The following is a 25,245-nucleotide window of genomic DNA, read 5'->3' as shown; positions in this document are numbered from 1 at the left end:
GGGTTAATATGCACGGCAGTCAGGTAGCACCACACATCAGCGATCAGGGTGGAGAGTTGAGGACTGAATGTGCCAATTAAGTATTGAGGGATGATTAGCCTGTGTGGGAATTTAGCCAGGGCACCGGGGTTAACCCCCCAGGGCATCGGAGTTACACCCCCCAGGGCATCGGAGTTACACCCCCCAGGGCATCGGAGTTACACCCCCCAGGTCATCGGGGTTACACCCCCCAGGTCACCGGGGTTACACCCCCCAGGGCATCGGAGTTACACCCCCCAGGGCACCGGGGTTACACCCCCCAGGGCATCGGAGTTACACCCCCCAGGGCACCGGGGTTACACCCCCCAGGTCACCGGGGTTACACCCCCCAGGGCACCGGGGTTACACCCCCCAGGGCATCGGAGTTACACCCCCCAGGGCACCGGGGTTACACCCCCCAGGGCATCGGAGTTACACCCCCCAGGGCACCGGGGTTACACCCCCCAGGGCACCGGGGTTGCACCCCCCAGGGCACCGGGGTTGCACCCCCCAGGGCACCGGGGTTGCACCCCCCAGGGCACCGGGGTTACACCCCCCAGGGCACCGGGGTTACACCCCCCAGGGCACCGGGGTTACACCCCCCAGGGCACCGGGGTTGCACCCCCCAGGGCACCGGGGTTGCACCCCCCAGGGCACCGGGGTTACACCCCCCAGGGCACCGGGGTTGCACCCCCCAGGGCACCGGGGTTACACCCCCCAGGGCACCGGGGTTGCACCCCCCAGGGCACCGGGGTTACACCCCCCAGGGCACCGGGGTTACACCCCCCAGGTCACCGGGCCCCCTACTCTTGTGAAGAGTGCAGATGGGATCTTTAATGACCACAGAGAGTCAGGATCTCAGTTTAACATCTCATCCAAAGGACAGCGCTCACTCACAGACAGAGTCCCTGTCTCTGCCCTGGGGCATTGGGGATATTATTCATGAAACCATAGGGAAGAGCACCTCCTACTCAGTGGTGTAGTGGTGCCTGTAGAAGTGGGTATACTCTTAATTTATGCCCCAAAGTTTTTTTTTTTTTTTTCAAGTGGCCTGTTCATGTAAGACAGTGACATGTAAGACTACTCTTGCATATTTAGTCTGCTAGCGATCTATAGCGGACTTGGGACAGAAACCTCAAGTGCAGTCATGTGACTCTGGTGGATTGAGCAGCTGGGGCTATTTAAGCTAATCAAAGTCTCTGTTCTTCAGTCTACGTCTCCTAGCACAGGAGGCAACTAGACCACTCTACACAGCCTGCAGCTACTAGCTAGCTTGTCACTCTGTTAGCTATAGCTACCAACGTGCTGTATCTCTAGATAGGGATCTGTGAATAAATGATGCCAGCGACATGCTGGATCAACTTTTACCTTCCTCATTTGTCATTCCCTACAACTGCTTGATTTCAGGGAGTAAATATGATCTAACCTGGAGGGGTGTTGGTCATTTCACTTTTGAAGCTTTTTCTGAAAATCACAATTTTGTAATTTTACAATTCAAAAGTCATAAAAGTGGTCCTGGATCTTGCTGAACATAAAGTTTGCCGTTTCATAAACTTTTGTTAACCACAGACCTTATTTCATGCATTTAGCCAAAATTACCGTACGAAAATCCTCCCACCCTGCAGTGCATAATGTGTTCCCCCTGCTGACCTGCTGGCTCTGCTCCGTCAAGGTGCGCAGGGCGTTCAGCACCTCCTCGGCCTTGGCTGCGTCAATAAGGCCTCCACTGAAGGCCGAGACCCCCACACAGGCCACGGAGTAGGCCAATACCTGCAGGAAGGAGGAGATAAGGTGCTGTAAGCGATGGGCCTTTTCCACAGCAGCCAGTTGGCGTCTATTGGCTCATTTCCACCACATGGTACTGCATAGTTCGGCTCATCTCTCAACTTGGCTTTACTCGTCTCGACCTGATCCACCGTCTGCTTCCAAAGTTTACTCGGCTCCGCCCACCTCCGCCCACAACTGGTCGTCATAGCGACCGCATATCTGCCCTCAGTTTGTATAACTTTAAAATTAACACGCATAACTTTTAACAAATTGTAGATGGAAAATGAATGGCGGATGAAATCCCTTGGTTGTATGTCGAATGCAGGAGAGGACGTGACTTTAGCCGGCGTGACTTGGGTGCTGTATAGGTTGAGGCCACGTCTCGTCATAGACGCTGGTTTAGCTGGCTCAGCCTGGCTGGGGGCGTGGTCAGGGTGGGGTAAAAACCCCCGTTCTATCCATTCGGCAAAGTTAGAATTTAGCTGATAGCCCAGCCCAGGCAGACACGATCGGGGATTTAACCACCGCAGTAAACGCACATCTGAGCAGACGTCTTGTGTTCTGCTCTAGAACCCCCAAACCTGTAGTTTAGAGCCGCAGCACCGTCTTTTGGTGAGTCAGCCCATGAGATATATGGGCTGTTTTACCCCCACTCGCGCGCCAGCCGTTTAACATTTTGTGGGCGTTCCCAGACATGCGGACTGTCTCTATGTAGTCAGTAGTCACTGTGACCATACCAGGAAGTAGGCTATAAAAAGAACCCTGCCATACACGTTTAACGTTCAAATTAAATCCCTACATGAAACCTTTAAACTGGCTTTGACTTACAACTGAACCTTTAGCCCACTTGGTAGAAAATACCGAGAGATACAGTATTATGTCTATCGCCCATTCAGCTGAGATATGATTTTTGGTCCATATCGCCCAGCCCTTCTGTTCAGTTATTATTCAATATTGCTGAACACAGAAGCACTATCGGGTGCAAAAATATGAATTATCCAGTGGCAGCTCATTTTGTTGAATTGAATCATCCTATGATACATTGGTATTGAAAGGGTCTCGCTCCCTCTTAGAGGAGGTAACTTGGAGGTCTCACTTTCTAGGAGGGAACACTTTTGGATCCACCATTTAAGAACCCTGTCCCCTTCATGGACTGAATGTGGATTTTGATTTAAAATGTTTCCTTTAAAGTAGCTTATTATTGGATATTTAGATGAAGTTATTTATGATGTTCATATAGAGCTGATGTATAAATTCTCTTTATATCTATCAGAAACATGTATTTTGGTTAGTGTATATATATATATATATTGGTTTAGCTAACTTTGTAATTGTATGGTGTTTGCTGTATACTGTATAATATGATTGACTAGTCAGTCACTGATTGTTTGCCTCACCCCAATGATCATGTAATCACCACCAGATGTGTGAATAGGGTGTGGCCTAGCCTTTAAAACATTTCCAGTACCTGTTGTTCCAAACTGCTGTTGATTTTGAAGAAGGCCGGACGGCATCATTAAAGTATGCATATGGAGCCAGAGTGTGCGACACTTTCTTTCATTTAAACAGTTATTATTCAATAACATCAATGACATGTTCCTGAGTGTTGTAGTACCTCCTGTAGCATGCGGCCTTGGTCGCTGCCGTCGTGCAGCCTGGCCAGCAGTCTGTCCAGGGTGAGGGTGACCCGGCAACGCTGGTCCAACTGACTGCTGCTGCACAGCGCCGACAGCACCACACCCAGACCCAACACACAGCCAGTACTGAGGGAGAGGACACACACAGGGAGTCAGACCCAACACACAACCAGTACTGAGGGAGAGGACACACACAGGGAGTCAGGCCCAACACACAGCCAGTACTGAGGGAGGGGACACACACAGGGAGTCAGGCCCAACACACAGCCAGTACTGAGGGAGGGGACACACACAGGGAGTCAGACCCAACACACAACCAGTACTGAGGGAGAGGACACACACAGGGAGTCAGGCCCAACACACAGCCAGTACTGAGGGAGGGGACACACACAGGGAGTCAGGCCCAACACACAGCCAGTACTGAGGGAGAGGACACACACAGGGAGTCAGGCCCAACACACAGCCAGTACTGAGGGAGAGGACACACACAGGGAGTCAGGCCCAACACACAGCCAGTACTGAGGGAGGGGACACACACAGGGAGTCAGGCCCAACACACAGCCAGTACTGAGGGAGGGGACACACACAGGGAGTCAGGCCCAACACACAGCCAGTACTGAGGGAGAGGACACACACAGGGAGTCAGACCCAACACACAGCCAGTACTGAGAGAGAGGACACACACAGGGAGTCAGACCCAACACACAGCCAGTACTGAGGGAGGGGACACACACAGGGAGTCAGGCCCAACACACAGCCAGTACTGAGGGAGGGGACACACACAGGGAGTCAGGCCCAACACACAGCCAGTACTGAGGGAGGGGACACACACAGGGAGTCAGGCCCAACACACAGCCAGTACTGAGGGAGGGGACACACACAGGGAGTCAGGCCCAACACACAGCCAGTACTGAGGGAGAGGACACACACAGGGAGTCAGGCCCAACACACAGCCAGTACTGAGGGAGGGGACACACACAGGGAGTCAGACCCAACACACAGCCAGTACCGAGCACAGGAAACCCTAGGTGGGCTTATTTGGGTCTCTACCTCAGAAATTAAACCAATATTGATAATAATCCTTGCAAAGTAAACAATATAAACAAAGAGAGGAGAAAAGAAACAAGCAAACAATAAATAAGAAGAAAAGCAACAGTAAAAACACAGAAGGGAAACAAAAGGGCAACCCAAATGAGTAAGTAGACAGTTAGAAAGGCAGTGTGAGCTGTATGTGTGATCTGTGTGGGCTATGTGTGACTTTTTTAAAGGAAATAAATACATGTATATAGAGTTTAGCATCAACATGTCCAGACACAGACACACAGCACTGACTTGTATTCCAGGTTGGGTTTGAAGGCGCAGCTCTCCAAGGCCTCCAGAGAGCTGAGGAGAAGGTCACTGTCCTTCTGAGCAGAGACATCACTGGAGAACACAGGGACAGTGAGGTGAAAAGCACAACCAAAAACACATGACACAAAACCTTGCACCCGAGGGGGTGGGGGGGGGGGTTTAGGCTTGGACAGATGAAGCCAGACAGAGATGCATCTGTACCTGTAGATCGACTGCTCCGAGTTCGAACTCTGCCCTGCAAGGCAGATTTCAGAGCTCAGAGCAGCCGATCTGTAGCATGCTACGCCGCTGGCTGAAAATATCTGATCTCGAGATTATGGACGATGAATTCAATGGTATTTATTTGAGCCGGTCTGGAATAACGTATATACTGGATTACACAAGGAGTGGGAGGGACACTCGGACGGACACTCGGACAGCAAACAGAGCAGGCTGTCGGCAGCATGGAGGTTCATTACATCGCTAATTCATGTTATCGATATTATATAACAACCATAATGAACCGCGGCGCAACAGAAAATATTTGTTTACAGTGTGTACTACGTATGCCCCCTTTACGCCCGTTTAATTGGCCAGTTCAAGGACTCTACTCGGATCTGGATATCTTCTAGGGGGCTCAGAATGAAACCAAAGTTATTTGGGTGAGTAAAACATCCTTTTTTAAGCTGGAAATAAGGTCCGGGGTGTAAAACAACGGAATTCTCCTTTAACACCCCAAAACATAGTCTGCTTTAACGTCTATAACGGGACCATAATTGACTAAATGAACATCATGCTGTATTGAAGAAGACTTGAAACTAGCGATTGGGACTATAAACACATTAGGAAAGTGTTCACTGGGACCATAAGTCAGAACAGAAGTATGGTCATTTGCCCAATCACTTCCATTCAATCGAGACTTCTTTTGCAGCCAGTGGCGTCGCCCACTGCAGGCCACACGACAGAATGCAGGTTTAAGTGACTTTTGCGTTGGCTTCACAAACGGAGCTACGAGCGAGCAGCACACCTTGTGCACACACAGCCTACCTGAGGCGCTGGTGCTGCAGGCTGGCCAGCACCATGCCGAGGGCAAGGCCGGAGCTGAACTGGACGGCCTGGGAGTCTGTGGCTGTGGGCTCCCCGGGCAGCGCCCCCCGCAGGCTGGACACGGCCAGGGCCAGCCCGGCACGCTGCCACACCACCAGGACCGGCACCAGCAGGGACAAGGCCAGCCCTGCACAGGAGCGAGCGATGCCACTTGCCGTGTTCTCGCCGGAGTACGAGCGCTAAGGAGGAGTTTTGGGAAATATTATTTGACACAACGTACTGTGTGGAGATTTCATAGTAAAGAAGAACGTTTCATATGGGCTTAGACCTGCAGGTCCCAACCTTTTCAGGCCGGTTCCTTGCGTTTCATACACAGCCATAGGGATGGAGGAAAAGCCAGATGAAGCTTACATGCAGGAACCAGGGGAAGACTTGTCCTGTGGCCTGGTGGCTGCTGCTGCTGATGCTGAGGAGAGTGTCCAGCACCATGGCCAACCAGCTGGCTGTGGGGATGAACTCTGGTCCAGCCTGCAGGGACAAGGCAGGCAACTTTATACCTGTATAGTTCAAGTTCAAATTCAGCTTTATTGTCATTCAAGCTATACACAAGGCACCAGGAGACACACTGGTTTGTTATGAGCAGAAAATCCACTCATATCTCTGAGAAATCACCCCAGGTACTGTCATCATAATGTGGCCATAATATTCATATAATGTTCATTGAAAGGATTCATTTCTAATGCAGTTTAGGTGATGCTAAAATTACAAAACTATGCAGGCTTGCCTGCAGCTCAGTGAGCTGGCCCTGCAGCTCGCATTCGCAGCTCCTTGCCCGCAACTCGGCTGCTGTGTGGCCAATGAGACCAGCATCACTGATGATGTCATCAGTGGGATTTATGACATCACTGATGATGTCACAGTGGGATTTATAGTAAATAGAAAAAAGGAGCTTCTTGATGCTTATAGAAGAATTTAATAAAGAAGTAATGTACAGGTTATTCAGTTAATACAAAGTACATCTTCAAGATAGGACAAGGGCACAAGGGACGCAACGCGTTTCAGGCAGTGGGATTTATGACATCACTGATGACGTCACAGTGGGATGTATGACATCACTGAAGATGTCACAGTGGGATTTATGACATCACTGATGACGTCACAGTGGGATTTATGACATCACAGTGGGACAGAGAGACAGAGAAACAGACATTTTGAGTTTCAAATCAGATTTGGTAGGGCACGAAGTCCTTCATCACTTGTGTTAGTGGTAGGGAGTGGACTTGGTTCAGGCGATGTGTGCCCAGCACTTGGATCCGGATCCGACACGTGGGCGAGACTACGATTACGTGCCTCCAGAAAGACCCTGAGAGCCTCAGGATCCGCCCTCCACTCCAGCTGTTCCTGCTCTGTGGTCACCAGGGCCGGGTCGGCGCCGTGGTCCAGCAGCAGCTGGACGAAGGCCATGTTGCACCTGTTATACAGCACCACCTCCAGCAGGTGAGAAGCCACATCACGGGTCAGAACGCCAGCAGCCTGGAGCAGCAGGTGGAAGCAGTCCAGGCGGTTGTGTACAGCACTGAGGTAGAGAGGGGTGTGTGAGTCGTGTATGATTCTGTTAGGGTCGGCCCCGGCTTCCAGGAGGATCCGGACACAGTCCAGGTGACCGTGGAGCACGGCACAGTAGAGAGGCGTCCAGTTATTCTGAGCAGCTAGGTCTACCTGTGCTCCCTGTGTGATCAGGTAGTCCACACAGGCAGCATGACCCCGCGAGGCTGCGTCCACCAGAGGGGTCATCCAACACCACCGATAAATACACAGCTCATTGATCTGCCTTCTGAAGTGGTCATCCTGCAGCAGGCTCCTCAGTTTGTCCAGGTCTCCTGCCCAGGCGGCTTGCCGCATGTTGCCATGTCCTGCTTGAACATCCATTCCTTCAGATGTGTCACTGTACCACACTGACTTGTATGCTTGCGTCTTCCACCACTTATATAGCCTCAGCCACGAAGGATTTATGACATCACTGATGACATCACAATTGCTCGAGTGACATCACTGATGACATCACAATTGTGCGAGTGACATCACAATTGCTCGAGTGACATCACTGATGACATCACATTTGCTCAAGTGACATCACTGATGACATCATAATCACTGATGATGTCACAAACATACACAGCCCGCAAGATCATCACTAACCACCACCCGCCCACTCAGGCAATTTTAATTATGATGATGATGATGATGATGATGATGATGATTATTTAAATCAAATTTTTTAAATCACAACACAACATTCAACTTTCCATTTTAAATGAGCTGGTAAAATTAACCAAACCAAACCAATATTTAATTCAGGCTCAGGCTGTAAATGTTGGTTTTGATACATTTTCAGTTAATTGCCCAGCGTACATTGATATGATAACTAACGCAGCAGCGATGGAGTGACAAAGTATGGAGGAGAGTCCAGCTCTTACCCCCAGGCCCCCGTCAGCATCGGGGGGCAGGTTGCTCTCGTATTTGGCGAGGACGGCAGCCAGGCCGCTCAGAGCCAGGATGGAGTTACCTTGAACCACCGGACTGTCCCTGAACACAACACTATCAATCAAACAGCAGCACATCACAGGCTCATATATATACACACCTGCAGCTACGTATATGTGTATATATACATATATATATATATATATATATATATATATATATATACATACACACACACACACACAAGGATGTTAACACAACATAGTGAGAGACTCACTTTGTAGCAGCTTTGATGGTGTCTGTTAGCTGGTCCCGGGTCCTGAGAGGGAGAGAGAGGAACTATGATCGAAGGAGTGGGTCTTTCGTCTCCTCGTGCAGTGAACACACACACACACACACACACACACACACACACACACACACACACACACACACACACACACACACACTTTTCATCTCAAGCTGGTGCATCGGTCACCTGGTTGCCACAGCAGATGGCTGCCACTACTAAGAGGGTGACTTGCTGTGTTCCATTAGTATTCGTGTTTGTTTGTGTGTGTGTGTGTGTGTGTGTGTGTGCGTGCGCGCGCGTGCGTGTGTGTGCGTTCCTCACCACAGCCAGGCACAGTGCTGTTTGTACTGCAGATCCTCTGGGCTCTCCTTGCCTTGCTTCTGCTGCATCTCCAGATCGGCACGTCGACCCTGAACACAAACAACACAACCAACATTAGTTACCCTGTTAAAAACCTCTAAATCACTCAGTCAAACTCACAGGCTTTTTCCTGCAGAGAGGGATTTTTGACCCCCCCCCCCCCTTCAAAGAGGTTTTAGCCACCTCCCCCAAAGAATACCTGGCAGGTGATTGGACCATCTGTCTATCACTTCTATGACGGGCTCGCACTCGCTGGCGTTACACCAAAGCCCGCCCCTGGCTGCCTCATAGGATGCTGATTGGTGTGAACCACTGGTGGTTCAGATGGAAACCAATAGATTGGAGAGTGGAAGTAGATGGATGGTTTGTCATGTGATGGTGATCTCATGATCTCAGATGAATCCAGCTGCCTCGCAAGGTTAGGCTAACACGGAGAGAGCGTTGTTTCCGGTAACTTGACAAAGGGCCCTAGGTTTGTTAGCGGCCGTTCTCCAACCGGTAGTACCGGTTGGAGAAGTACCGGTATCATAGTGCTACCGGGTTTCGGTACCCAAACCTACTTTGAAAAGGTCAATTGGCGACACAAACACAAACCTGTAGGACGGCGTGGAAAGCTCGACTCATGAACCCCCGCCATGCCTGAGGTAAGAGGAGGGCCCGGTGCCACTCAGATGGTTGGATGTTCACCTAGACACCAAGAACAACGAGAGAGGGAGAAATTATAATCACGTTAATAAGGTATTATATTTTATAGACAATTTACATTCTAAATCTAAAATAAATCTTCAGATTAATTAAAGCACTACTCTTTTATCTGTTAAGAGTTAAAGTTAGATTGATGTGATTGATTAGATTGATTGTGTAAAATTTAAAAAAGACACCTTTCTGACAGAAAGTGCATTCAACTCAAGGTGTGTAGCCCTAACCCTACCCATATAACCCATTCTCTAGGTTCTACAGTATGGGTAAGCAAAACATTAATGAAGGTTTCAAACTTCCATGATTGAAATTTGGAAACCCTCATTAATATTTTGCTTGCACCTGTGTTTACCCTGCCCTTTTTTTTTCTTTTTTTACACAAAATCGCCGTTGTGAAAAAGGCCCATTGGTCTTCAGTTGGAGCTTACTTCATGAATGAGGGCGGTCAGGGTCTGCTGGAAGCTGCGGCTGCGGCTGAGGAGGAAGCGACTGATGGGTCTGCCGTCACGATCTGTCTGGACGGGCAGCTCGTAACACAGCAGCAGGCCAGCTGCAACACACACACACACACACAGCCCCTTTTCAATATTGTAAATGCCCATATTTTCTTAGAAAGTTGGGTCAAGAGTTGCCCCCAAAATATATATATTTTTAATTTCCTAAACTTTGTATTTCTAGGAAGGGGTTAGTTAGGGCAGTGTTAGTGGGTCACCTGCCAGTCCAGGCTTGAGCCCAGGCTGCTTGTTCTTCTCGTAGGTCTTCAGCATGAACGAGGGGATTCCCGCCACCGTCTTGCCCTGGTCTGAGCGCAGGTTGCCCCCCCTCAGGGCAGAGAAATACACCCCCCGGGGCATGTGGCTCATCTCCTGCTTCACCAGCGATGTCAAGAAGAGCTCATACGCTGGGAAGAAAAGATCAGATCACTTTGGATGGGCTGATAAAGTACGATGGGGATGACCGACGCACCAGGCTCTCGTTTCACAAAGACGTCATAGAGAGCCGCAGTAACGAGTCCGGAAATCATCGATGCTAACAGCCCTGGTTCTTCACAGTTTTCGCCTATGGGAGTTTTGAATGGGTTTTTGGCACGATGCTTCTAATAATCTCTCTGGGCAACGCTGGCTTAATCAAACGCGAACCAGTGTTTAGTAATATCATCTTCACACACGAGGACCACTTTTACGAGTTTTGAAGCTTTTACGTGCCGTTAAAAGGGCAGCTAGCTAGCAAACGGCTAAATGAGACTACACTGTTGAGTCGATGGTCCACTTCAAAGGACGAACACGGAAATTCTCTTTCCCTCACCTGGTTCAGCCCCGTTCAGCCCGGGGTAATCAGTGCACATCAACAACAGTCCAGGTTGAGTGCTGACGTGACGTGGAAGCCTATGCGACAGTGTAGTTCTGGATTAGCTTAGCTCGAGCTTTTTCCTTCTAGGGCTCGCATTTACGCTACAAAACTCATGAAAGTGGTCCTCATGTGTGAAAATTATCCGACTGAACTCTGGTTCGCGTTTGATTAATCTTGCGTTGCCCAGAGACCGTATTTGAAGCATCGCGGCAAAAACCCATTCAAAAATCCCATAGACAGAAACAGTGAAGAACCAGGAAGTTCGGGACTTCCGCATTCAGCCTACAAAAATACGTCATCCCTGCGGCTCTCTATTACAGAGACCCAGTGAAAACCAGGAACTCAATTGGTGGAGGACTCTGCATGGTGATAAACTTTACTGTGCGTGAGAGACTGTGAGTACCAGACATGAATTACATTTTGGCGTTTTTTTAATCTGGACCCTAATTTCCCAACTTTTTGTGTCTAAGTGACTAATCTGAACAACAATTTCGGAGCTTGTCAGCTGGCTGGCAGCTGCACGGACTGCTATGTAATGGTAAATGGCCTGCATTTATACAACGCTTTTATCCAAAGCGCTTTACAGTCAGTAGGTACATTCACCCATTCACACACCGATGGCGGCAGGTTACCACGCAGGGTGCTCGCACACCAACGGGAGCAATTTGGGGTTCAGCGTCTTGCCCAAGGACACTTTGACATGCAGACTGGAGGAGCCGGGAATCGAACCACCCACCTCTTTTATCCAAAGCGATTAGTGGACGACCCGCTCTACGTCCTGAGCTACAGCCGCCCGTGTAATCACACGGGGCAAACAGAACCATCAACGTAGTTCCACTAAACAAGCTTGTTTTTGCCTCCCACAATGGCTAGACTGAGCTAGCCTGGGTAAACCCAGCCCCCACGTGACCTGCTCTCAGAGTTCCCAGTCACTGTAGTGACTGAGAACCAGAGGTCTGAGAGCAGGTCACGTGGAGGCTGAGTTTACCCAGGCTAAGACTGAGCATGCTCAGAAAGCCGGCGTAGTAAGATTGGAATCGCTCGAGTGACATCACTGGTGACATGATGACATCACAATTCCTGGAATGACATAACTGATGACATTACCATCATCATCAGTGATTCACCAAAGAAGAAGAAGATGGATGGATCCAGAAGAAGGCGGTAATGCAACATTAAGGATGCCAACTTGCCATAAAAACACCAAGAATCATCATCAGTGATTTTTGACAGACACTAATGATGTTGTTTTTCTCCTTTTTTTGAGAGCTATCAACTTTATTATTTATTTGTATGATACAGTATGATATGATTTACGATGTAGACCCAGCATTTACTAAAATAATGGTCGTGGGGTAAATTACCATGAGCCAAACTGTCTGAAAGGTATGATATAATGTGCCATAAGCAATCTCTCGCGGGTAATGTCAGTCATAGGAGTAATCGAAGACGTTTGTTTGTGTTGAAAGGTTGAGGATGCAAGGCTGCTTCAATCTCTGAGTCGCTGTCATCTGATTCGCCCCACAAGGCTTTTGACTGCACAGCAGAACAAGGCTTTGAGTTTGTCTTCTCCTTCTGAGGATAAGGCTCTTGATGTGAGGAGCACTTGGTCCTCCCCAGGTCCTCTTCATGGCCACCATTTATTCCTGACAGACCATTCTCCTCCTCCTCCTCCTCCTCCTCCTCTCTAGAACTCTGCAGCCTCTCCTGCAAGGCAGACTGTTTAAGCAGCTGATATGCTTTGCTCTCTCTAATAGGAATACTTTCCACAGTGCTTTCATCCAGGCTGTCCTCTTCACTACTTTGTAGTTCTTGCATCTGTTGTTCCTGTGCTGGTCTGGAAGGCTTCAGGTCTCCACCGTCAGCCAGGTGAGAGGTCAGGCTGCACAAAGAAGATGAGTCTGTCAGCTCCTCTGCTGAGGAGCACTCCTCACTGGACCGGGACAGAAGTGTCCTCAGCAGCACTTTGGCCTGGTGGCTGTAGGTGGCATTGCGCTCCAGCAGCAGCGGCGTGAACAGCTGGACCAGGCGCTCAGTTCTGAGGACGCACTTCTCCTGGAGCAGAAGGGCGTGCTCGAACCAGCGATCCCACAGCCGAGCGGCGTCCGCGGGGAGTCTGGAGCTGATGTCCTCGGGCTCTGTGCTGGACTGGAGAGCACTAACTAGGTCCTGTGGTAGCAGGCAGCCCTTTGATGTGCTCCACGACAACCTCTGAAGCTCGTGAAGGACGACCGCTCCACACGCTGCCAGGTCCTCGTCATTGAAGCCCGCGCCGCTGTTACAAATGCTGATAATTTTGTTGAGTTTTGTTCTATCAGTCGAAGAGTCCCGATAGACATTTGTTTGTTCACCATTGAGTCGCCGTTCGATGTTCTCCATCAGATGAAAGAGTCCTTCGCAGGAGAGTCTTTGCCACGTCGCTGTTGGAGATGCAGAATCTCGGTTTAATTGCAATCCGTTTTTGGACTTTTCGGAGTGGAAGGATGACTCTTGGCTGTGCCGACTGCGGTGATCACTCCCTCCAGAAGTGTCCGGTGCTCCAGTGTTGCCGCTGGCGTCCAGGTGAGCCACATCCTCGGGTAGATCTTCGTCCAGCTCAGATGGTGTCAGCGAAACGGACACGTCACTAGCACTGCTAACCGACAAATTCTCACTTGAGCTTGGTGTGCTGATGCTCTCGCATCCACCTGGTGAATCTTGAGATTCGTTTCCAAAATGGGTTTCACGCATCAAATGTTTTTCACCTCTCTCTGCTTCTTCCGTTATGGGCAGCTGATGGACAACGTCTCGGGAGTCAGTGTATGCAGCAGGGGACTTCTCGGCCCACATGGGGCTAATGCTAGTGAGAGACGAAGGATTCTTCTCAGGCCTTGTCAAGGTCACTGGAGGTGCTCGTCCATCGTCACCTCCAAAAGGCACACCACCGCCAGCTGTGCCTGTTAAGGGACAAACCGATGGGAGCCGCCCCACCGCCACAGTCCTTTCACGTTTGTCACTCAAATGACAGCCATCATTTGAGCCTGAAATTAGGTCTGATAAATGCGCTGGGTTGTGGGCGGCAGCGTCTCCGCAAACTCTGAAGGGCTTCAAAAGGCCACTTGGTTGGTGTTCATGGGAGTGCATGCTGCCACTGGGTGCAGGATGCAACGCTCCAGCTTCAGCAGCAGAGCCAGCTGTGGTTACAGCTTCAGCAGCATGGCGGCAGGTCAATACTACTGTTGGATGTTTGAAATGTTCAGTTGGGTGAGGCAGGGAGTCATCCTGGTATCGTCGGTGGACAGCATCAAACACCTGCTCTCGTTTCCCCCTTGCTGCCATCAATCTGGGAATTTGTTTCATGCACTCAGCCTTTTGTCGATGCAGTTGTTCCTTCATGCTCATTTCTATGCACTCCACATCTCTCAGAAGCTCAAGGTTTCGCATTTTCGCTCGTGTTTCCCTCTCACAGATTTCTTTGAGATAACGGTGCAGTTTGGCACGCATCTGTGAGATCATTTGATCAGACAAGGAGTAAGCAAAGAGCTCCCTCTCCGACTCCATTCTCGGCTTCTCCATTTCATGCATGCTCTGTTGAATAGATCCTAGTATTTTCATAATGTTGGTCCTCGCTGAGAGCCATGCTGGCAATCACTCACTGGATGTTGCTGCCAGAGGAGAGGAGGCAGGTGAAATTGACACTGATGATGTCATAGAGACATTGTGACATCATCAGTAATGTCATAAATCCAAAGACAACAAATCCCATGAACCACATGCTACACAATGTCATCAAACCCTGTCTTTTGTTATTGTTTTGAGTGTGAGAAACAGAGAGTGATTCACATATGAATACATTATGATTATTTTTGTTAAATAAACTTTTTAAAATTAATATAATTGCAGTGAAAATTGTAGACTAATTACTATTTTGCACAGTGACTTAAGTGTTGCATTGCCGCCACCTACTGGATTGTTATATTAAAGCTGCACAGTAATCATATCTATCTATCTATCTATCTATCTATCTATCTATCTATCTATCTATCTATATGTATATATATGCTATATATATATATTTAAGCAATATAGCATGAGAGCCAGTGTGTTGTGAAGAATATATCCCCCTGATCAGCTGTTATCCCACGAGGCCGCAGGCACAACACACGCAGGCACAACACACGCAGCTCGAGTGCTATATTGCTTTTATAAAACGGTTTCCAAGTAAGAACATGCGGGAACATGCGGGTGATTTGATTGGATCGTTCTGGAGACTGAAGTTGACATTGGCCAATCCTGGCGCTTGCTGAGTAGCTGAGAGCTTTCTGGAATCCCCGACAGGCAGCTCGAGCCGCAGCGCTGCATTCTCAGCGCTTGCTGAGAAGCTGAATGCTTTCTGCAAAGCCGACACCAACTAACGTTACGGGGTTAAATGCGGGGTTAAATGCGGGGTTAACAGCCTTTCTTTTGCAAAGAAGACATTAGCCCGTATCTATTCTTGTACAAAACATCATTTTCTGCGAAGTATTAGTAAAGTTATAAGCGAAGATCGATTCACAAGGATCTGACAGCTGTCTCCGCCATTTTTTTTTTCTACGTTGTCATTTGAGGTAAGCCTTATTATTACTCTTAGTAAGAGAGTTGCCATGGCAACCAATAACCCATGGCCATGGGTTATTGAACTCGGTTACTGGAATTATACAATGGCTGTGAACCAATCAGATTGCTTGATTTGAGAGAGCCGTTTTATAAATATATATATATATATATATATATATATATTTCTGACTTTTACACATAACAACCAGGAAGTGCAGGGTCTTCTAGAATGGAGCAGAAAGTACCTGGCAGGGCGGACACAGCGGTGAGAGCCACGAGCTTGACGTAAGACCAGCCCGGGACAGACAGGTCCTTCTCCTCTTCCTCTTCCTCCTTTCCTTGTTGGTCCTCCTGGCCTTCAGGGAGCTTTACGTCCAGTCGGGCCTAGCCGCAGTAACAACAGACGTGATTGGTCAGGGAGCTTTACGTCCAGTCGGGCCTAGCCGCAGTAACAACAGACATGATTGGTCAGGGAGCGTTACGGTAGAGCCCTGCATTCTGTCCTGAGCCCAGAGGGGGCCCGAGGCTTGGGCTGGCTTTCACGTCACTAGCTAGGGCCCGGGCCCGGGCCTCTGCGAGCTGAGACTACTTCCATGTGCAGCTGGCCTCCTCCTGGACTTTAACGTCACTGTTTCTAATCTGTTCTTGAGAAAAATGGATTCTACTCGTGTTTTTGGCAAAGCCTTTTTGATCGAACACACAGCATGCTTTCTCTTTGCATGTCTAAAGGTCTAAAGTTTAAACCTATGGTCTAAACTTGTTGCGGTGAAGTTCCACTTTCAGCGCGAGCAGCATCATTTACAGTAGGCTGCTGTAGCAGCACGGTGCCTGCGGCCGGTCTGGACGATCTTATCTAATGTCGCGCATAATGTTGGATTTAACCTCTCTGGGTTAGTACGGAGTTTAGCTTATTGTTCTCTAAACAATTCGTGCTGCATTATAGGCTACCGTAGCGCTTGTGTCTTTGTGTCTCTTTTTTGGAGTGAATATGCGACTGCTCTCTCCATGGATAATCTATCTCAAACATATATTTTAGCCACATTGATTCATGACGTAGAGTGTAAAGGTGTAAAGCAGAGACGGTTAGGAGAGTGAGATGGTTAGGAGAGTGAGCCGGTTAGGAGAGTGAGCCGGTTAGGAGAGTGAGACGGTTAGGAGAGTGAGCCGGTTAGGAGAGTGAGACGGTTAGGAGAGTGAGCCGGTTAGGAGAGTGAGACGGTTAGGAGAGTGAGACGGTTAGGAGAGTGAGACGGTTAGGAGAGTGAGACGGTTAGGAGAGTGAGACGGTTAGGAGAGTGAGACGATTAGGAGAGTGAGACGGTTAGGAGAGTGAGACGATTAGGAGAGTGAGCCGGTTAGGAGAGTGAGCCGGTTAGGAGAGTGAGACGGTTAGGAGAGTGAGACGGTTAGGAGAGTGAGACGGTTAGGGGAGTGAGACGGTTAGGAGAGTGAGACGGTTAGGAGAGTGAGCCGGTTAGGAGAGTGACACGGTTAGGAGAGTGAGACGGTTAGGGGAGTGAGACGGTTAGGAGAGTGAGACGGTTAGGAGAGTGAGCCGGTTAGGAGAGTGAGACGATTAGGAGAGTGAGACGGTTAGGAGAGTGAGATGGGTGCTTACTGCCTCGGGGAGGTGAAATATCGTATGGACCTCTTCAGGAAAATCTGCCAAAGCTCTGTAGCCACAGCTGGACACCTCTGGATCCTGGTGACAAGCACGCAGGCACGAACACACACACACACAAACACACACACACACACACACACACACACACGGGAAGATCAGCACATTGTGGGAGATACAGTTACAGATACAGTAATATATTTGACTGGTACTTTAAGGCCTACAAAATAACCCTTCAGCCGGAGGCAGAACTCGCCATCTTCGGCTGCTCTGAGTCCTCTCTGAACTTTCCTACAGCTGCGCAACAGTCTCTGACACAGGGGACAACTGTTGCCAAAAAACTCATTCTCCTCTTCACCTTCTTTCCAACTGTGGTTGACGGACATGACCTCTGTTATACAGATGGAGAGACTTACTGTAGGTTCCTGAGGACCAATTCACTTTAAAAGTTTTCAACCATTTGGGAACCGTTTCTAGCCTACCTTGATGAGGTTAGGGGTGATGGGTGACTCACCTGGCTGGTTTCTCATGGACCCCTTGCGTGGGATCCCGGGCACAATATCTCTCACAATTACATAAGCCTGTTATGTGGCTGGTAATCACGTTATATCGAATGTCAATAATATATGTATGTTTTTTCTTTTCTTTTCTGTATCTGAGCGTGTTCGTTTGATTTGTCTGTTCATTCTGAGAAATTTAAATTAAAATATTGGAAAAAAAAAACATGCAGAAAAAAATGATCAGAAGTGTAACAATAACACCAGAGGTGTTACACACACACACACACACACACGCGCGCACACACGCACAGCAGATGTGATGCCTTTACAGACCTTGCTTAAAGCGTAACTCCAGAGAAAGCTGACCACCTCCTCTTTCAGTTTCTGTGGAAAAAACATATAATGTATATCTGAAGAATTTAGAGCAACAATAATATTCTAACTTTCACCGCGTCCATTTTCTCCGTAGACATTTCGATAAATCCAAATATAACGAGTTTTAAGGCTCGAACCAAGCCAAAAAGTCTTCCAGAGAATCCTGAGTAACCATAAAACATTCGGGTTTTTTCTGAGTTAAACTTATTTGAAAAAGGTATTTCCATCTCCGATTTTGAGTTGGGATCCTTTATGTTGCATTACCGCCTCCTTCTGGATTTATCCATCCACTGTTTCACTACATTCTGTCCTCTTCCGCCGTTCCTTTCCGCGCCGTGTACCGACTGACAACCTGACAACCGATGGCTGGGAGAGTTGTAGACGAGCACATGCTTCCTCCGATACATGTGCAGTCGCCAGCTGCTTCTTTTCACCTGACAGAGATGAGTTTCATCGGCAGGACGTAGCGCATAGGAGGATCACGCTAGTGTCCTCTAGAGAGAGAGTGGCGTCAGCGGAGGACCAAAATGCCAGACTCATTAGCCAATGAACAGCCAGGAATGGGTCTCGCGCTACTTTTGCATGCTAAAATAAAGCTGATACGGTACACTTTGATTCAAGGGGGGAAAAACCCTTTCAAACTACAACACAAATGGTCCATTTTGCTGCAACTCAACAGTGCTGCTTAATCCAGGACCTTACTTCCTGGAACTCGAGAGTAACAAAACTGGTCCATTGGAGTGAATGGAGATGTCGGGACTCTTCTATCTATACGGCTCTGGATCACACTACCCCCCCCCCTCCCCCCGCCCCGGACAGGCTGACCAGACGAGGTGCTAGTGCAGCGACCAGGACTCATACCCCACCGTCTTCCCACCCGGAGACACGGCCAATTGTGTCTCTATGGAAACTCAGTTCCTGGGAGTTTGTAACAAAGTAGAGCAGGTACCTGGTACTCCTCTGACTTGACGGTGAGCTGGGGGACCAGAGCCAGGAGCTCGGCTGTGGCTTTGATCATCAGCGGCCGGGAGTCGCAGCTCAGATTGGGCCCCAGAGTCCTCCATGTTGACACAATGTCCACTACCTGCCAAACACCTCGTTAGCCAATTCTCCTGATCACAATTAACATTTGTATTTTTGTCATTCAGGATTTCGCATAGATCATTTGCTGTGACTGCAGTAATGCTGACACAGCACTTTGTGACATACCGTAATTGAGTTTTCAATTACTTCTTTGCAGATTGAGCAACAAAAAGATTCAGAATTTAGGAACTTTGTTTTAAACTAATTTCATAGTCAATATGTTAGGGATGCACGATATTGGATTTTTCTTTTTCATTATTTTTGGCCAATATCAGATATATGCCGATAATTTCCAACTCTTTATGTGTGTGCATTTTTGCCACCTAATTTCAGAGAACACATCGAGTCTCAATTAACACATTATTAAGCCTACTCTTCTGGTGACGGCCCACTGGCAGATGCAGACAAATACAGCACAATGCTTTTCAAAATGGACACATTCACTGGGCAAAACAAGAAAACTACTTAAACTTATCTTATGTCAAACATGCCATATCCAAACATTGAGCATTTGGGCATAATTACAGTAAAGTGCCATTTTATCGGCCATATTGGCCATATATCGGTCATATTGGCAGAAATTTTAGTTTCAGGTCGGTGCCGAATGCCGATATTTCATTGTAACGCCTTTATCGGCCGATAATGATGACAGTATTATATACATACACAGGATATAGCTGCGGCCAGATATGTGTGATGTCATCCCTGGACATAGCTAATAAATATGCAAATTGTTTTATCTTGATGATCTTGTTTTCATAATTGTGGGAAGCCAAAATTGTAATTGAGATTAAAATTGGATTAACTGCACAGCCCTAGTGTGTGGCTGACCTCTGCCCGGCAGAGCGCCTGTAGTCCTTGCAGGGCGAGAGCAGCAGGGGGTGCCAGGTCTGGCTTGGTGCACTGGTTCAGAGTGTGTGTGACTGCAGCCAACATGTCACCTCCATGCTGGTAAGGCCTGAGGCACAGGCACACACACACACGCACGCAGGCGGGCGCGCACACACACACACACACACACACACACACACACACACACACACAGAGAAAAGTAGTGGAGAAACAATAATTTTAACATTATGGGCAGTTGACAGTATGTTATTTCACTTTTCACATCTCTTACTTTGTGTTGTGATAATGAGGCCTCACACAATCGCTGTCAGTCACGTCAGCTCACAGGGTTCCCACACCTTAAATATCAAATTCAAATTCCAGGCCCAATTCCCTCAAATTCAAGGACCCAACACAGCATAGTTTGAGACATTGATCAAGGTTAATGACTGTTACAACACTGATCATTTTTATAATGACAACTAGCAGCTTTACAGAAGCTCACAGACAACTATTAAAAAGAGAGAGAAGCTTGAATGTGTGAAGACTTCTCAACTGTGCTGTTACAAGTTTTGTTAACTGAAAAAATTAGAAGAACTTCAATTTCTATTCTTGCACAAAATATACGGGATACATTCAAGCACTTTCAACGAGCCATGTCTATTTATGTCTTTCAAGGCCTTGATTTCTTTCCTCAAACTTTCAAGTATTTCAAGGACCCGTTTGAATCCTGTCAAGTCACACCAAATCACATGAGGTCACGATGCAAGTCACGTCAGGTCAGGTCAAGTCACATGGTGTCTCTGTACAGATGTAGTGAGTGGGTGCTGTGACCTCTGACCTCTCTGTACAGAGGTAGTGAGTGGGTGCTGCGGAGTGCTGACCTCTCTCTGCAGATGTCCCTGAGGCAGGCGGCCTGGGCGAGGAGCTGCTCCCACTGGGCATCCCTCCCCACCAGCACCCTGCAGTCCTGCTGGCCCAGCACACGCTGCAGCTCCGGGTACACTCGCTCCTTATGGAGAGAGAGCAGAAATTGGGGATAACCAATTTAAAAGTCGGGGATAAACCTGCTCCAGAGCAGGGCCAGCTAGCCGGGGCTCAAGTCGGGGGTTAGCCCACTTTGGGGCTTTTCACACTATACTTAGCCGGGGTTAAGTTAGTCTCTGTACCAGTCTCTGTTAGCTGTACCAGCGCAGGAGAGTGTGACTACCGGCTTCCCATCGGCAGACATGGCCAATTGTGCCTGTATGGACGCCCGACCAAGCCGGAGGTAACACGGGGGCTCGAACCTGCGACCCTCATGTTGGTAGGCAGGAAATCTACCGCTGCACTACCTGGACGCCCTGAAAAATAAGAGCTTTGAGTACATAGCCTGCACTTCTTACAAGTATAACTGTGAAGGTACAGGAAGGGATCATAAATGGTAAATATTGAGTATATGAATACACCGACATGGACAAAAGTGTCCGGAATTGGATACGAATTCTAAAAAAAAATTGTGCTCCATTTGTTGATTTGCAAAGTAAAAGTAAAAGTGATATTCAACTTTTAAAAAGACAGATAGAGGATTGTTAATTTATGAGAAGCCTCAGTGAATATTAAAAATATTGGTATATGATGTTTTATCAGTATGCAATGCAAACTAAGCTTGACGGGTGAAGGCAAAACTCTCAGACCTGTTTCTTCCACAGGGCGGTCATGAGGCGCATTGCCACCGCCTTCAGCTTGGGGGTGCTGGCGAGCATCTGGAGAGTCTGCAGCACCTGGGGGACACAGAGCTGGCAGCAGCCAAACAAACACATTGTGATGATCAGACTCATGGTGACACAGTGGAACGCTCTATTCAGAGGATGTCACTAAAGCCCGACGACTCAAGAGACTCCGCCTGGTCGAAAGCCAGATTCACTGCTAAGTCAGCAGACTGGCTGCTACATTTCAGGAAGATGCAGAATAAATGCATTAGCGTAATCAGAAAAGCTCAATCCGATTTTTCTATAACTTCTCTCACTAATACTCGAGGAAATACAGCTAGCTTTTGGAAAACTGTAAAACCACTAAAAACCAGGCTAATCCTCCCCAGAATAGCGCTGAGAACAAAGAGATAAATCTAAGATGTGTGATGCTTTTAATCAACACTTTGTAGCATCTGGTCACCTTTTCGATCTCTCTCTAACAGCACGCGCCCCCCAGGATCACACTCATGACTCGGCTTTGTCATAAGAATAGGCAGCCCTACAGAGGCTCAACTCTTTCATGTCATGTTGATTAAGTTTGACGCTGAAACGTTCGTTGTGCTTCTCTGTCCCAGGTGACTTATTGGATTTTTGAAAGGACATTTTGGCGTGCTTCTCAACAGGTCCAGAGATGCTCAGTACCTTATGGGTCCCGAAGTGTGGCAGGGAGTTGAGCACAGCGTGGGACACCAGCGGATTCTTCTCCCTCCCCAGCTTGAACAACAAGACGGGAACGAGCGATGGCACCTGCACACAGACATAGCAGACTGAGAGCTTGGCTAACGGACACAGCGGGCACAGCCAGATAAAGCACATATTTTTAGGACAATGCACTGAGGATTCCTGAATCCAGATGTGCTAAACTGGTAGAGATCTAGAATGGATTTACTGCGTTATCAACCTTAAAGTAGTACTTCAAGTATTCATCCAAGCACGCTTAACACGACGACCAAGGTGTTTTGCATTTCAGGGTACGGGATTTTTTTAGTTTTGGGATGAAGGAGAAATAATTTGCGAGCACGTTTTGACTCTCTGGCCAGAGCAATCGGCCTATAGTTATCCAGGCTCCCAACCTGACCAGCTCTGTCCTTGATAACAGGCACAAGAGTAACAGCCAACATAGAGTCAGAGGTAACATAATGGGCCAACAAAGCAAAATGGCAAGAAGAGCTGCAACCTTAGGGCTAAGCTAGCTTAAGATGCTCTGCAGTGATTTGATCTAAGCCGCTTGCTTTGTTACAGCTATTGATAGTATTCTGTTACAGCACCACACGGCCATCTTGGTAGGAAAATAGCAGGTGACTGTAATCAATTAACAGGTGATTACAATCAAGTGACACAACCAGCCAATGAGCTGTGTGTATTGTAGCGCCATATTGGTAGGAAAATGCCTGTGACATCATGGGAATACTATGGATAGTTAGACCTCCTTAGTTGTAATAGACACTGCATATTGTTCGTGATCCTCATGCAAGACATTATCGTGGAGTTGTGGCAAGTTGCAGTCTGTGTAGGACGTGTGCTAAAGAGCCACTATGCACTTTCTTGTACATTGTTCCTTGTCAATTCATTGAATAAATACATCATTCCTGCTTTTTGCCTTTTTAAGGGTATTTATTCCTCTCCAGACAGATATCATGAGGTATCATACATATGGTTGTCAAAAGTATTGATAACAATCAATACTAAAAATGTGAAGTGGATACAATAGTCATTTGCAACAGGTATCGATAGTATCGATAAGTATCAATACAAAATTTTTGAAACGGATACAATACTCATTTGCAACAGTATGGTTACCAGCAGTGCTTTCTCTTAATGAAAAATCAAACATACTACAGATTTCTCCCTCCCTGTCATTGGTGGGTATCAGTGGCTTCAACAAGCTCAAAGTGTTCTGATAGGCTGATGACTAGAGCAGCTGTAATCTGCTGTATCAGTGCAGTTTTTAATTAGTTTTATCAGACCTAGATTATGGAGAAGCGTATGTCTGTCCATCCATTTGTCTTCGTTTATTTTCATGCCTCTTGATGTGTTGACATTTCCCCCTGGTATCGAAAATGGTATATCGAGTATCGATATTTTCCTAGGTATCGGTATCGAAGTAGAAATTCTAGTATCGTGACATCCCTAATCATACATGAAATCGCCTGCAATGTATCGATGATCACAGAATCTTTGTATCGTGACACATTCGTTATCGAGGGCCAGGCTGACTCCTCAGCTGTTTGATGACCTCTGGGATCAGTCCTGATATGTCTCCGAGTCCGGCTCCTGTGGCTCCCGCTCCGGGAGCTCCTGACATCATCCCCGACATCAGCTGCTGCATCTGGGGGTTGGTCATCAGACTGGACGCCACGTTCATGAAGCCAGGGTTACTGAGCAGACCGGCCAGGTCTACTCCTCCCATCCCCGCTGTGGGACCGGGCGTCTCCATCTTCTGCTCTGCGATCTTCAGGTTGGACTTGTATGCGTGGTTGTCGGGGTCGAGCTCCAGAGCTTTCTTATAGTAGCTCACTGCCTCTGTGTGTTTGTTCAGGCTGTCCAGAGCCAGGCCCATCCTGCCGTAGGCTTTGCTGTAGTTGGGGTCGATGCCGATGGCCAGCCCGCAGTCCTGCAGGGCTCCCGCGTAGTTGCCGAGTTGGCTGTACGCTGCGGCCCTGTTGCAGTAGAAGACGGCGTTCTGAGGGTTTATGGCGATGGCCTTGGAGTAACACTCAACAGCGGCCGCAAAGTTCTCCGCTTTCATTTGGTCATTACCGTCGGTTTTGAGTTGCTCCGCCTCGACCAGCTGTCCCTCGGTGGGGGAGTCGAGGGGCGTGTCTACCTTCACCTGGGGCGGGGCGGTGTGCCTCGGTGTAGCAGAGGCGAAGATCTCCGGTAAGGTCTGGGTGACGGCGAGGCTCTGATCGTCGGTGGAAACTTGGAAGGCCATCTCCAAACACTGGACAGCAACTTCTACACTCTCCTGGGCGTCTGAGCTCAGGGACCCGGAGCTGAGCTGCTCGTGGAGGAACTGGACGATGGAGAAGGCCAGACGCTTGGTGTCTGTCATTGTGGTGGATGGAGGCTCAAATTACTGCACTCTGATGGAAAAAAAAGCGAACGGCCTACGTATTTAATGTCTTTAGCCACTACTTACTATCAGTGACTACTTATAGCCTCTGCAGGGAAGGATTTATGACATCACTGATGAGGTCACCTATGCATACATTGACATTGCAACATCAGTGGCTAAACAGTGACATCATCTGTGATGTTATGACATCACTGATGATGTCACAATGGCACGCACGACATAGTTTAAGACACGAATCAAGGTTAATTACGGTTTACTTACAACCCTGAGAACTTTTACAATGAGAACTAGCAGGCTTTACAGAAGCTCACAGACAATTAAAAAGACAGGCTTAAATGTGTGTGTGTGTGTGTGTGTATATATATATATACTAGGGCACTCGATACCTAGGTTTCCTAGGGTATGCAGCTCACATACACAGCTCGGCCGCTGCGCGGCATCACCCTAGCTGCTCCTCATTTTATT

The 25,245-nt window shown here is 48.2% G+C and overlaps 2 protein-coding genes and 1 pseudogene across 3 annotated transcripts in view; all 3 read right to left on the bottom strand.

The window, feature by feature from the left end:
• focad (focadhesin) overlaps window positions 1-25,245 on the bottom strand; it is a gene marked incomplete at its 5' end in the record, with an annotated part of 71,082 nt that overhangs the window by 14,379 nt on the left and 31,458 nt on the right. Inside the window, 19 exons of the mRNA XM_083640590.1 lie at window positions 1,669-1,788; window positions 3,401-3,548; window positions 4,755-4,844; window positions 5,799-6,037; window positions 6,210-6,326; window positions 8,276-8,384; window positions 8,560-8,601; window positions 8,896-8,984; window positions 9,529-9,621; window positions 10,062-10,183; window positions 10,346-10,534; window positions 15,804-15,942; window positions 17,177-17,260; window positions 18,013-18,063; window positions 19,004-19,138; window positions 19,969-20,095; window positions 20,853-20,980; window positions 21,645-21,746; window positions 22,344-22,448. Of these exons, the coding sequence (XP_083496716.1) occupies window positions 1,669-1,788; window positions 3,401-3,548; window positions 4,755-4,844; window positions 5,799-6,037; window positions 6,210-6,326; window positions 8,276-8,384; window positions 8,560-8,601; window positions 8,896-8,984; window positions 9,529-9,621; window positions 10,062-10,183; window positions 10,346-10,534; window positions 15,804-15,942; window positions 17,177-17,260; window positions 18,013-18,063; window positions 19,004-19,138; window positions 19,969-20,095; window positions 20,853-20,980; window positions 21,645-21,746; window positions 22,344-22,448 (2,229 nt within the window). The remainder of the gene's footprint in view (window positions 1-1,668; window positions 1,789-3,400; window positions 3,549-4,754; window positions 4,845-5,798; window positions 6,038-6,209; window positions 6,327-8,275; window positions 8,385-8,559; window positions 8,602-8,895; window positions 8,985-9,528; window positions 9,622-10,061; window positions 10,184-10,345; window positions 10,535-15,803; window positions 15,943-17,176; window positions 17,261-18,012; window positions 18,064-19,003; window positions 19,139-19,968; window positions 20,096-20,852; window positions 20,981-21,644; window positions 21,747-22,343; window positions 22,449-25,245) is intronic.
• LOC310780255 (centrosomal protein kizuna-like) lies at window positions 12,415-13,812 on the bottom strand (the record flags this gene model as incomplete). The annotated part of the gene is made up of 1 exon (XM_083640821.1): window positions 12,415-13,812. The coding sequence occupies one exon, from the start codon at window positions 13,810-13,812 to the stop codon at window positions 12,415-12,417; it is 1,398 nt and encodes a 465-aa protein (XP_083496947.1).
• Window positions 23,899-24,756, bottom strand: LOC310780254 (small glutamine-rich tetratricopeptide repeat-containing protein alpha pseudogene; annotated as a pseudogene). The gene has a single exon. The product of its transcript is annotated as a small glutamine-rich tetratricopeptide repeat-containing protein alpha pseudogene (transcript).

Source organism: Poromitra crassiceps, assembly GCF_964638095.1.
Source record: "Poromitra crassiceps genome assembly, chromosome: 7".
Taxonomy (NCBI): Eukaryota; Metazoa; Chordata; class Actinopteri; order Beryciformes; family Melamphaidae; genus Poromitra; species Poromitra crassiceps.
Note: the sequence above shows the minus strand (reverse complement) of the source record. Positions and strands in the feature narration are given on the sequence as shown.